This window comes from Ailuropoda melanoleuca, chromosome 8 (genome assembly GCF_002007445.2).
Source record: "Ailuropoda melanoleuca isolate Jingjing chromosome 8, ASM200744v2, whole genome shotgun sequence".
Taxonomy (NCBI): domain Eukaryota; kingdom Metazoa; phylum Chordata; class Mammalia; order Carnivora; family Ursidae; genus Ailuropoda; species Ailuropoda melanoleuca.
The window spans coordinates 108,561,346-108,573,687 of NC_048225.1; the positions used below are offsets into that span (position 1 = coordinate 108,561,346).

General features: G+C 40.9%; 2 protein-coding genes across 5 annotated transcripts in view; one reads left to right on the forward strand and one right to left on the reverse strand.

The window, feature by feature from the left end:
• RO60 (Ro60, Y RNA binding protein) overlaps positions 1 to 7,043 on the reverse strand; it is a 29,103-nt gene extending 22,060 nt beyond the window's left edge. The window contains exon 1 of the mRNA XM_034667179.1: positions 6,908 to 7,043. The gene's annotated coding sequence lies outside the window, so the exon portion shown is untranslated. The remainder of the gene's footprint in view (positions 1 to 6,907) is intronic.
• The window catches only part of UCHL5 (ubiquitin C-terminal hydrolase L5), a 44,813-nt gene continuing 38,964 nt past the window's right edge, over positions 6,494 to 12,342 (forward strand). For 2 of the 4 annotated variants that reach the window (XM_034667175.1, XM_034667176.1), the window contains exon 1: positions 6,494 to 7,256. In XM_034667175.1, the coding sequence (XP_034523066.1) occupies positions 6,806 to 7,256 (451 nt within the window). In that variant the 5' untranslated portion in view covers positions 6,494 to 6,805. Of the gene's footprint in view, positions 7,257 to 7,283; positions 7,484 to 12,342 lie in introns of those variants that run through there. The other 2 variants (XM_002923389.4, XM_011230066.3) reach the window with 1 other exon arrangement.

Here is a 12,342-nt window from a genome sequence, read left to right on the forward strand (position 1 = left end):
AAGTGATTTGAATTGTGTTGGAAATAATCAGCATCATATTTCAAATAAAGCTCTGGTATAAAGTAGCTTGTGTTAGGGCAGGCCTAGGCCTCAGGTGGTGTCAAAGTGTAATAATCATATTATATTAGCCATTAGGGACTGATTTACAGTTACCCAGGGCAGTATAGGCTGAAACTCCTGGTGCAAGAGATGATGCTTCTGCTATTTATTCCTAACCCCCCCTTTCTAAAAAGATTTTATTTTACTTGAAAGAGAGAGTGAGTGAGAGAGAGAGAGCCATGAGCAGCAGAAGGGAGAGACTCAGACTCCCCTAGTGAGCAGGGGGCCTGACGTGGGGCTCCATCCCAGGACCCTGGGATCATGACCTGAGTTGAAGGCAGTCGTTTAACCAACTGAGCCACTCAGGTGCCCCTCTTACCCCCTTTTCAATATGGCTTTTTATCTGCCTTTTGATCAAAAAAACTTTGAGAATAACAGGCTTCTCAAAGACTGACTTAAGTCTCAAAGACGTAACTGCTAATTCCAATAGAAAATTTTCTATTATTTTCATCTTTACACTGCATTTGACATCGCTAGCTTCATCTCTAAACTTTTACAAAAACACCCTTGGGTGGAACTTTAACCTGGCTGTTCCTGCTTATCAGTTGTATCTGTTAGATGAATAATACTGAAATGATATTCAATATCAGATCATGCTAATACAACAGCTTTCTTGAACCAAAACGGAAGAGGTGTGATTTAAAGGTCCCAATCCAAATCTCAAAATTCCCATCCCTCCAAATTTGTTCCTTTGTTATTTTTCTTTGTGATTATGTCTAGCTAATACTAGTTCCCTTAAGAGCAGGGATCTGGTCTTGTGTATCCCTTCTCTGAACACAGAACACCATTTAAGTAATATATACTTAAGGATAACTAAGCAGTTTTAAAACGATTTTCTGAACCATCTAAGAATCATGTATGACTGGTTTTTCTTTCCTGTAATACATTTATTTTGAAAATAAGGCTCAATGTGTGCAATTAAAAATGTAATTCAAGCCTTTAAGATAAATTCTGTAATCAGAAAAAAATGTACTATATGCAGGTAGTGGATATACAATCAAGAAAAATTAAACGTGAAAAAGTTACAATGAGGAAGTAATAAGCATGGAGTAAAAATGTCTTCTGAGCAGAACAGCATCTCTTTGTAAGTTTTTCTAATATATTTAATATTAGGTATTCAAGTTATCTTTTCTTGAGCAAGAAGAAAAATGAACTTTTAAATCTAGGGAAGGTGCTTAAAAGCAATACCTAAATGTAATCCTTGTAATCCCTATTATAAGAAATGTAGTTACGTATTCATTGCTTTATCAAAGGAATCTTACCCTTGCATATGTTAGTGACACCCACAAGGACCTACCATTTCAACATTTCTGCAGGAAAAAATACTCAGCTTTTCATACGCTTCAGTGACTGTTTTTCCCAGGATGCAACATAAAACAGTGGAACAGAACACATGAATGGCCCCTCTCCACTTGTTTGTGTAAATTTATCAGAATCAGATTTTTAAAGTTAAATATGAAAAGTGGAACGGCAGTAGTTCTAAGCCTACTCTCCTTGTCCCTAAGTGCTGATATATAAATTAACTTTAAAATTGGCTGTGTGATAAGACAGTGGTATAATAAAGAAGATCTAGTTTTTGTCCATGTTTCTTGGCAGGGCTTCAAAAATCCTTGGAGTTTCCAGATTGATAGGAGTCTTTGTTATGCTAATGTGGCAATTCATTCTGGGTTTTAGGATGGGGGCTGGTCACTGGAAAGACTAACGATTTTGATTAAAGGGTTGGAATTTTGGGTCAGATCAAACTCCCAGGAGGGGGGTAGGGCCCAAGATTGGGCTTAACCACATAGTCANAAGCAGGGGGAGTGGGAGAGGAAGAAGCAGGCTCACAGCAGAGGAGCCTGATGTGGGGCTCGATCCCATAACGCCGGGATCACGCCCTGAGCCGAAGGCAGACGCTTAACCGCTGTGCCACCCAGGCGCCCCAAGACTAATGATTTTGATTAAAGGGTTGGAATTTTGGGTCAGATCAAACTCCCAGGAGGGGGTAGGGCCCAAGATTGGGCTTAACCACATAGTCACCAATCACAATCAGTCATGCCTCATACTAAAATCCCATATACAAACTCTGAACATCAAAGTTCAGTGGAACTTCCGAACTGGTGAACAGTGAACAAACTGATGTGGTGGGAGTATGAATTACCAGGATTCCACACAGAGGGAATTCCCTCTCCTGCCTCTAGACTTTCACCTATATGTGTCTTCCATTTGGCTGTTCCTGAGTCATAGTCTTAATATTGAAACTATAATCATAAAGATGGTGCTTTTAGTGAGTTATGTGAGACATTTTAGTGAATTATCGACCCTGAGGGGGTTTGGGAAGACCTGAATTTGTAGTTGGTTGCACAGACTAGAGGCCCTACTTGTAGCCGGTGTCTGAAGCAAAGGCAGTCTTGTTGGGGATCTTGCCCTTTAACCTGTGGGATCTGAAGCTAACTCTGGAACTGAATTGCAGGACAGAGTTTGTGTCAGAGAACTGATCTCAAAACAGACACCAAAGGCAAAAGTGACAAAAGAAAGAAAAGATAAAACTGGACTTCATCAAAATTTAAAACTTGTGTTTCAAAGGATACCACCAAGAATGTGAAAAGAGATCCCATGGAATGGAGAAAATACTTGCAAATCATACCATAAGAAACTTATATCTAGAATATATAAAAACCTCAGAACTCAATAAAATAATAACCCAAGTAAATAATCAGCAAAGCATCCGAGTAGGCACTTCTTCAAAGACAGACAAATGGGCAATAAAACATAAAAAGATCCTGAATATCAGTACTCACTGATGTACACAACAAAGGAGAAAGAAATATAGAAAAAAAATAAATTTCCTTTGCAGCCCACTGACAAGTACTTGGGACAGGCAGAGTGAACTTTATCAAGGAGCTTAGTTAGCTGCCTCAACGTTAATGCTTTGCCAGAGGCAAAAGGCAACCTTAGCTGGACATTAATTAGCTCAACCTCCAAGATCCTATCACAATCCTTTTGAAAATTTCCTTTATCTCTATCCCCCTCCCTCAGATATATGTTAGCAATCATCCTGCAAGCATATGGCCTCCTAATATACATCTGAGTCTCGTAATTAAGGTTCTATTGGACAGTAATAAATGACCTTTCCTAACAACAGCTAGACCCTCAAAGTCCTGGAAACACTGCTTTCAAATTCCTTGGAGACTTATGCTATCCCTAACATCTTCCCAACTTGAAAGTATATAATCAGCCACTCCTCACAACCCCAGTGCAGCTCTTTCTGCCCATGGTCCTGTTCCTATGCTTTAATAAAACCACCCTTTCTGCACTGGAGACATCTCAAGAATTCTTTCTTGACTGTTTGCTCCTGAACTCCAACATTTCACATCACTCATCAGGGACATGCAAATCAAAACTGAAATGAGATACCACTTCGCACTCTACATGGCAACAAAGAAAATGACAATAATAAGTGTTGGTAAGGATCTGGAGAAATTAGAACCCTCATACATTGCTACTGGTAATGTAAAATGATGGATCATATGGTAACTCTATATTTAACCTTCTGAAGAACTGCCGGACTGTTCTCCGAAGTGATAAGGGGTTTCTTTCTGGGGTGGTGAAGATGTTCTAAAATTAGACAGTGGTGATGGTTACACTGAGATAGGGAAACTGAAGGAACTCCATGAAGAACTGCTTTTTTGCTCCTTTTCCTGCTTCTACTCTTGCTAGGACCTGCACCCCCACCTTACACATGTGTGCCTTATACTTATAGTACAAATAATATATGTCCTTTAGGGTCCAGGAGTTAATGATTTCTTTGGAGTCTTCCAGCACAACAGATAGGAGTGACAGGACAAGGTTGTCATGTACATTTTGCAGACCACTGGCTCTAGACACCCTGACGCCAAGCCTCCTGGCCCAAGTGACTTAAGGACAACACCTGAACACTAATCCTTGTTTTGACCAGTTTCTGGATGCCTGAGAAGACATGCACACCAGATCACAATCCTCATAAAAACCCCATACCCCAAACAAAACAGACTCACTCTCCTTTCCTTTCCGAGTCTCTCAAATACTGTGTTTCTATCTGTCCTCTCTCCGTATCTTTAATAAGCTCTGCTCTCACTTCCTCTCAGATAGTGTTTGACTTCTATCCTTTGTAAAGCCAAGAACCCTCTTGGCTGGTCCTGCAGGACTCCTTTTGGGTCCATAGACACAATCTGCCTACATCAACAGAAGTCTGTGAATACACTAAAATTCACTGTACGGCTATTTTATAATAGTCAATTTCATGACACAGGAATTCTACCTCAAAAATCTGACATTAAAAAAATAAAAACTAAAAATTGACTGTATTAAAATGTATCTGGGAAGTTATTTAAATGAATAGACATTCAAATGATATTTAAGCCTGTATTTTTTATATTTGTCCTTAGAAAGTAATTTAAGATACACACAGACACATACAGGACCTTAATTTCCCCTTTCCCCAACTCCCACCATCTCCCTCCTCAAAGCTTAAGCTCCATTGTCAGGGTTTTAGAAGGCAGTTTGGGCAGTGAATGAGGTCAAAGGCTGGTCATCAATTAATCCACTCCTAGATAATCAAGCGTTGTAAATCCAGATTAACAACAACAACAAAAGATAGTTAATTCTTTGGGTTGGCCTGTCCTATCCAGTCCTCATAAAGCACTATTACTCCAAAGACTTTAAAATAACTAAAGTTTTATTTTAAAACTCCAGTAAATTAAAATTTAAGGAAGAATTCAACAGATCACAGTATTTTTAAAGGTATGGCCACAATTTAAAATTGGTTGTGGCCATTTTATACATTGCCCACTTCTCTTAATATTGAATGCAAAATCAGTGAAGGCTAGTAATTAATACAATATGTGATAGCACTTCTTTCTGCTTTGTGTTCATTAGAACATTTATAGTTATCTTTTAACAGTATTAATATTATTTCTTGGGTTCCTGTTTTTCTTGAATGTACACATCTGTGTATCCTTCCAAAGTCTCTTGATCATTTGCTACTTGAAAATGGTTTCATCCTAAGAGATCAAACAAGTTTTGCAGCTTAATGGTTTTTAAATGAAGTCAAAGCTGACATACATCTATGAGTGTGCAAGACAATTTAAAAGAAACAATACTGCAAAAACTGGGTCCACAAATGCAAGCAACTGTATCACTCAGATTGGTGGTGTACCTGAGTTGATCAAGTCAAATGTGAGGCAATAAAAAGTGGTGAGCAACTGTGGGAAACATGGCAGCATGCCATCCTGAAGGCACACAGTTTCAGCCAACTGGGTGCCATGTAGTATGGACCTTGTATTACCAGATCTCCTCATTTTTCTCAAAAACCCAGAAATCTGGATTTTTATGTGAATTTAGGATTAAATGTTAACATAATTGAAGAAATTTTAGCCCTCCTTTCTGGTTACTTCTAGGCTGTGTCAGGGCTAAATTTTCAGTTTGGTCTTTCTACAACAGGCACCATGTTAAGCTGGATATCAAATAAATGTTTGTTATGAGTATTTAGCATAGAAAACACTTTCAACTTCACAGCAATATTATAGATTAAAATATACCACAAATTATCACAAACAGCTTTGAACTCCAATGACACTCATTCTAGATACGGTTTATTAAGGAACTACAACTAGACTCTTGTGCCTCACAAACTTTTCCATTTAGTATACTTAACGGAACAGATAATTGAACAGAAGTCTGCACCCCGACCAGAGTGACTTTTTATTTTGAAACTTCAAGAAGTTTCAAATTAAAAAAAAAATCAAACACTTGATACAAACTTTCATTTCTACTCCATAATATAGCCGTGCCTTTTTTTTTTTTTTAAGTAATCTCTACGCCCAATGTGGGGCTAGAACTCACTATCCGGAGATCAAGAGCTGCATGTTCTACCGACTAAGCCAGTCAGGAGCCCCATAGCCATGCTTGTTTTCATATAAAAACTGTTCTGTTGTTTCCCTCAATAATATCTGTCACGTTTATTTTATGCCTTCACGTAGTCCATAACACAATACTAGCTAACTCCGAGGTATGGGTCACCTGTTCGAGCATTTTTGTCTAGAATCCAAAGGCCCTTCTTGGAACTCACAGCTTTAAGGAGTGATGAATAAATACATACACTCTTGAAGATTTTAATCTTAACACTAATATTCTGCGAAAGCCTGCTGAATGAGGGCAATCTCACGGTTTAGCGAATATAGGCATTTTTGGGTTAACTCATCATTTAATCTTAGAAACATTACAAATGTTTTTCGATTAATACACTACGTTTCCTCAACCTCCTTTTCTTTGAGGCATCGCATCCCCTTACACTTGTCTATCATCTCCACGAACTACAGATCTTTCTCCTCTCGTCATCCCTCGAGGATAAATTCGCCTTCTGTCTTCCCACAAAGATCCCTCTTCCCAAACCCCAAATCCGGGGCAACGCCTCTCGGCCGCAGAAGCCGCGGGAGAAGGCGGAGGAAGAGGAGGAGTAAAGCTAAAGCAGGCCCTCCGGACGCTGGCCTGTGGAAAGCTAAGGAAGCACAAGACGGAGCGGTCCGGGATTTGGGAAGGGCCCACCCTCGGGAGCGTCTGATCCGGGTTAAGCGAGGTTGTGCCCGCAGAAGTGCTGGTTCCGCTATCCACCAACGGCAGGACGCAGAGGCAAGGCGGGGGAGAACGATGGTTTGGAGAAGCGTTTGCTCCGGCCTCAGTCGCTGGGATGCTGGATGAGGGACATGGAAGATCAGCCAAACCCTGTGCGTCCCCGGAGCCGCTCAGATCGCACAAAGGGCCCCCAGCCGGCCTCCCGCAGTTTCCTCACCTGTGCTTGGCTGCCGACCCCCGAACTCGCAGCGCCACCGGGAGAAGCCCTGCGCGGTGCGTGGAGACAACAAGAAGCTGCTGCAATCCCACGGGCGATAACTGCTCCAACTCCACCGTCAGCGGGGACTCCAGGCTGGGCTCCCGGGAACGAGCCCCGCCCCTCTTTTTGCCCCGCCCCCGACTGGCGAGGATCCCGGATGTTGCCTCCTACGGCGCGCTGAATCCCCCGCCCTTTCTTCTTAGGCCCCAGCCCCTTCCGAATCCGCTACGGGTCCTGCACTGTCTAGGAAGAGTTTCGCTGTCTCCTGAATGGCTAGAGCGTCCTCCCGCGCTCTGTCGCGCTGCAGGTGACGGCGCCCGGAGGCTGTCGGGAAGTAGGCGGGGTGACGTGGGGTTGACGAGCTCAGCGGCGGGTTTGCCGAGATCAGTGGCTGGCTGCTGCTGGTGCGGGGGGCTGCCAGCGCTTGAGGTGGAGCGGGGCGGTGTGTGGCCGGGGCCATGACGGGCAATGCCGGGGAGTGGTGCCTCATGGAAAGCGACCCCGGGGTCTTCACCGAGCTCATTAAAGGATTCGGTGAGAGCCAAGGGACCGTCCTGGGCCGGGGGTCACGGGAGGAGGCCCAAGCTGGGCATGGAGTGGTTCTCTGCGGCCACCGCCGCCTCGCGTCTGAAGGGAGGCGACTCCAGAAATCTGGATCGCGGAGGTCTCTCGCCCCCTCCTCAGCCCTGGGTACTCGCATTTCCGCAGTTATTTTGAGAGCCACATCTCGAGGGCAGGGATCGTATCTGTCTTGTGCAGTGTCGTATCCTCAGGACTGGGCACTCAATTACTTGTTAATTGACTTGAGCGCTTCCCGCCCCCGCCTTTACGCACCTATCTTTCCCTTTCTCCCGTCGCTTCTCTGGGGAGCGTTCCCCTTACCCGGCAGGTGTGCCTAGATACACGTTCTCGGGCCATCAGTCCTGCCGGAAAAGCTAGGGTGTGCCTCCTCGACGGTGGGGTGTGTATGGTCCAAGCCGCTCAGGAACCCGAGATTCTGGTTACTCAAAGCAGAACACCTTGAGTGTGTGAATAGCTCTGCGGACGTTCACACACGCTGACTGCATGGGACTGACAAGCCACTTGCTAGTTGTTCTCCCAGTTCGTTTTTTGGCTTCCGGTAAAGTGTGGTTTCTTGAGCTAGTGCTCTAGACTAGAGGCCACATGCTTTCCTCAGTTTTTTTTTTTTTTTTCTCCTGGCCACGTTCCTTGTCTTACATCCTAAATAGTCAGCATATTTGACTTTTTATCCTTTCTTGTCCTTGTTCCCATCCTTTACTTTGGGCAGTAAGTTTATTTTATTGCTACATTTGTTCAAGTATTACTAATTCTAGCTATTATGTTAAAACTTGTACTTGGGATAAAAACTAAATCTTGATATAGATACTGTATTATACATAGCTGAATATAATTTAACCAGCATATATTGTTTACCGTGTCTCAGGCACACTGATAGGGCTTGGGAATTTTCAGTGTAAATAAACCATGACTGGTCCTCTAAAGATCTGACAGTCAAACTGATATGGTGTATTAATTGCTATGTTAGAGCATGTACAAAATGTTATGGGAACACAGGTCATGGAAGAGCACAGGCAGAAGAAAAAGCATAAACAGTAGTAATGTTAAAGTATACACCATAGGAAACAGCTAGCAAAGTGACAAAAAACACGTAACAGATGAGGAATATTTGAATCTGAAGCTGGAAGGTAAACCGAGGCCAGATTGTATGCTGCGTTGTATAGTTTGGATTGCCCTGTAGTCACTGGGGACTTAAAGATAACTTGAATGCAGAAATGACATTTTTATAATTAAAAAAGTTTTACTATAGATAGTGTGCAGTGTGCGGTGGTATGAAGGGAGAGAAGCTGAAGTCTCTTAAAATGGATGGAGTCAGGTGATTAGCTTGACATAAAGTAATGGGTTAAAAAGCAGGAGGTAGTTGCAATAATTTTGCTGTATTTAAGTCAACAGGACTGCTGACTGAGTGGATGTAGGGGAAAGGGTGAAAATGACTCCATGGTTTCTAACTTGAGTGGCTGGTGAAGCTTCAACAAGCCTGCTGGACAAGAAAATGAATTCGTTTTTGGTTATTGAGTTTGAGATGTCTGCAGGTTTAGCCATAATATTTACCTTCAAAACCTTAACTATTATGACGTATTAAAGTTCACTTTAAGAAACAGTGTACGAGGCAAGTTTGTTTTTAAATTAATCCACTCCATTAACAGCTATTGTTTCAGTCCCATATGTATAGAAAACTTATAATTGAAAATGATTAAAAGTCATGCATAAGAGGGTGATATGTAAATGCAGCTTCTGCACTGGCACATATGAAAAGTGAAGCAAGTTTATTCCAAGCATTTCCGTTTTTTTTCTTATCCAATTCATGGATTTAAAAAGCTTTTTGAAGTTCATTCTTTAAAAAGTGGACAATCCTTTTGTTTTATGTATGCTATTGTCAGTTTATTTTGAAAGTTTCTTCACTGGAGGGGAAAGTATTTGTGGAGTCAGTGAATATATAAATACAAATTTTAGTGGAATATAACATCATGGTGAAGCAAGATTCTTTTTTTTTTTGGTTAAAGATTTATTTTTTTGAGAGAGTGCACGAGTGTGTGAGAATGTGGGTGGGACAGAGGGAGAGAGAGAATCCTCAAGCAGACTCCCCCCTGAGCACAGAACCTGATGCAGATGTGGGGCCCAGTCTCATGACCACAAGATCATAACCTGAGCTGAAACCAAGAGTGGGCCACTTACCCGGCTGAGCCACCCAGGTGCCCCCAAAAACAAAGTTCTCATTAAGAAACTGATGGAGCAGAACTTATACTTTTAATTGGTATGGTACATACATAATTCATAAATGCATCAAAACAAACTGTGATGGTCTACTGATTAAAAACAGAAGCTGTAAACTTCTGTTTCCAGCCAAAATGGAATAACAGGGACTGCATTTACTTTTCCTACAACAAATCAATGACCCCAACTTTCATTTCAAGAAACTAGAGAAAGAAGAGCAAATGAAACCTGGAGTAAACAGGTGAAAGGAAATAATAAAGATCAGAGTTCAAATTAGTGAAGCAAAAAAGAGAAAAATAGTGGAGAAAATCAATGAAACTAAAAGCTGGTTTCTCAAAGATCAATAAAATGGATAAGCCTGTAGTCAGCCTGGTCAGAAAAAGGAGAGGAGAGGGGTGCCTGGCTGGCTCATTTGGTAGAGCATGTGACTCTTGATCTCGGGGTTGTAAGTTTGAGCCCCATGTTGGGTGTAGAGATTGCTTGAAAATAAAATCTTAAAAAAAAAAAAAAAGTAGAGATACAAATGGCCAATATTAGGAGTAAGAGAGAGGATACCACTATAGATTTTATAGATTAAAAATATAACAAGGGAGTATTCTAAATATCATTATTGCCAATCATTTGACAACATGGGTGAAATGTATAGATTTCTTTAAAGGCAAAAATTACCAAAGCTCAAATAGGAATAGATAACCAGTATAGCTTTATATTTATTAAATCAAATTAAAATTATAATTTAAAATCTTCCCACAGTGAAAACTCTAGCCAAAATTGCTTCACTGGTAAATTATTTAAAATACTTAAGGATTAAGTAATACCAATTCTACACAAACTTTTCCCAAAAAACTGGAGAAGGAATATTTCCCATCTCATTCTATGAGGGCCATCGTTATCCTAACATCCAATCCAGAGAAAGGCATTACAAAAAAGTAAACTACAAACCTAACTCCATCATCAACATAAATGCAAAAAATTCTAGCAAATCAAATCTAATAATATACTAAATGGACAATATATCTTGACTGAATGGGATTTATCCTGGGAATTCAATGTTGGTTTGGCATTTGAGATTCAATGTGATTTACCAAAGTAACTAAATAAGAAAAACTATATGGTTACCTCAATAGACACAAAAAGCATTTGGTAAAATCCAACATCTGTTAATAAATATGTACTATTATATTTTTCCTGTTTGCCAACTAATGAGTTAGCCTGCCACTGTTTTATAAAGGATTGTATTATTGATATATTGATAAAGAGATAAAGAATTGTATTACTGTTGCCACAGTAAGCAGCAGGAGATTCACGTTTTCATTGGTTCCCTTGACCTGCAGGTCCATGGGAGTGAAGGTGGATCTAGGTGGATGTTGCACACATGGGCCTATGTCATAGCTAAGGAACCCTGGCCTTAGGGAGCTCCCAGTTTTATTAAAGAGTTTGCTCACAAATCTCATCAACCTTTAGCTTTAGGAAGATTCTATGGACAGCAAATAAGTCTCTCTGCACTAGAGGAGACACTCTCTCTGTCTTTTACGTCTGTTTATTAAAATAACACCCTTGAAAAGATAGTCCAGAACTCTCAGAGGACAAGCAGAAACAGGAGAAACTCATTGGAAGTTGTCTCCCAAAAAAAGCCATTCTTGTTTGGGAAACATGCCTTTCCCTCCACTACTCTGATTAATCTGAGGGCTAGTACCAAAATCTGTAATCCACAGGGCTAGTACCAAATCTGTCTAATTTATCTCTTGTAGTGTTTACATTAGACAGCAGGTGGCTTTCTCCTTAAATTTTTGTATTGACTTTTCATCTTGGCTTAAGGCATGAACTCAGGTATAGCAGGGTATTTTAGTGATTGCACGGACTCCTGGGCTTGCAAGGAAGAAGTCTTGCAGAATTCCATCATCCACAACTCTGGCCCAGTTGAGACAAATCTGAATGACTTTTGGGGCCAACATAGTGTGTCCTTGACAAGAAGACTTCTCTTAAGGTACATGTTACCTTGTTTTGAGGAAAGAGGCAAGTTAATGCCTGGCTTTCACATAAGAAGTAAAAGTATACTTCTGTCTGGTACTCCTAGAAACAAGTATTGCTTATAATTGTTGGGGCCCCCCAAATGGAACCCTCTCACTGGGGATACAGATTAACAGCTTTCCAACTTGAGGTTCCCAAATAGTTGAGTCTAGTCCTGTTTTCGGCGTGCTTGCCTGAGTGCCCACAATCCAGTTTTTCCTATCTGGTCACATCACTAACTAAATAACATGGAGTGACATGATTAGGGAATATATCTGGGACTATTTTTTTGTAAGAGGTACGGAAGCTGGGGCCATGCCTTTACTTCTGGTAGACTTGGTGAGCTTAGGGGAATGACAAATTGTCAAAACTGTTGGAAGATAGCATTGAACTTAAATTTGAGGCACTGGCAACAGTTAGGGAGGGCCCTACTAGGGTATTTTTTTGGGGGGAGAGATGTTTCAGGTTTATTTTTAAGAGAAATATTTTTGAAATTAGGTTTTGAATGGAACTATTTTATGGAGCCACTAGTATCATAATGCAAATGTGTTTGTCAATACATAAATATTTCATTTTTAAAAAAGATTTTA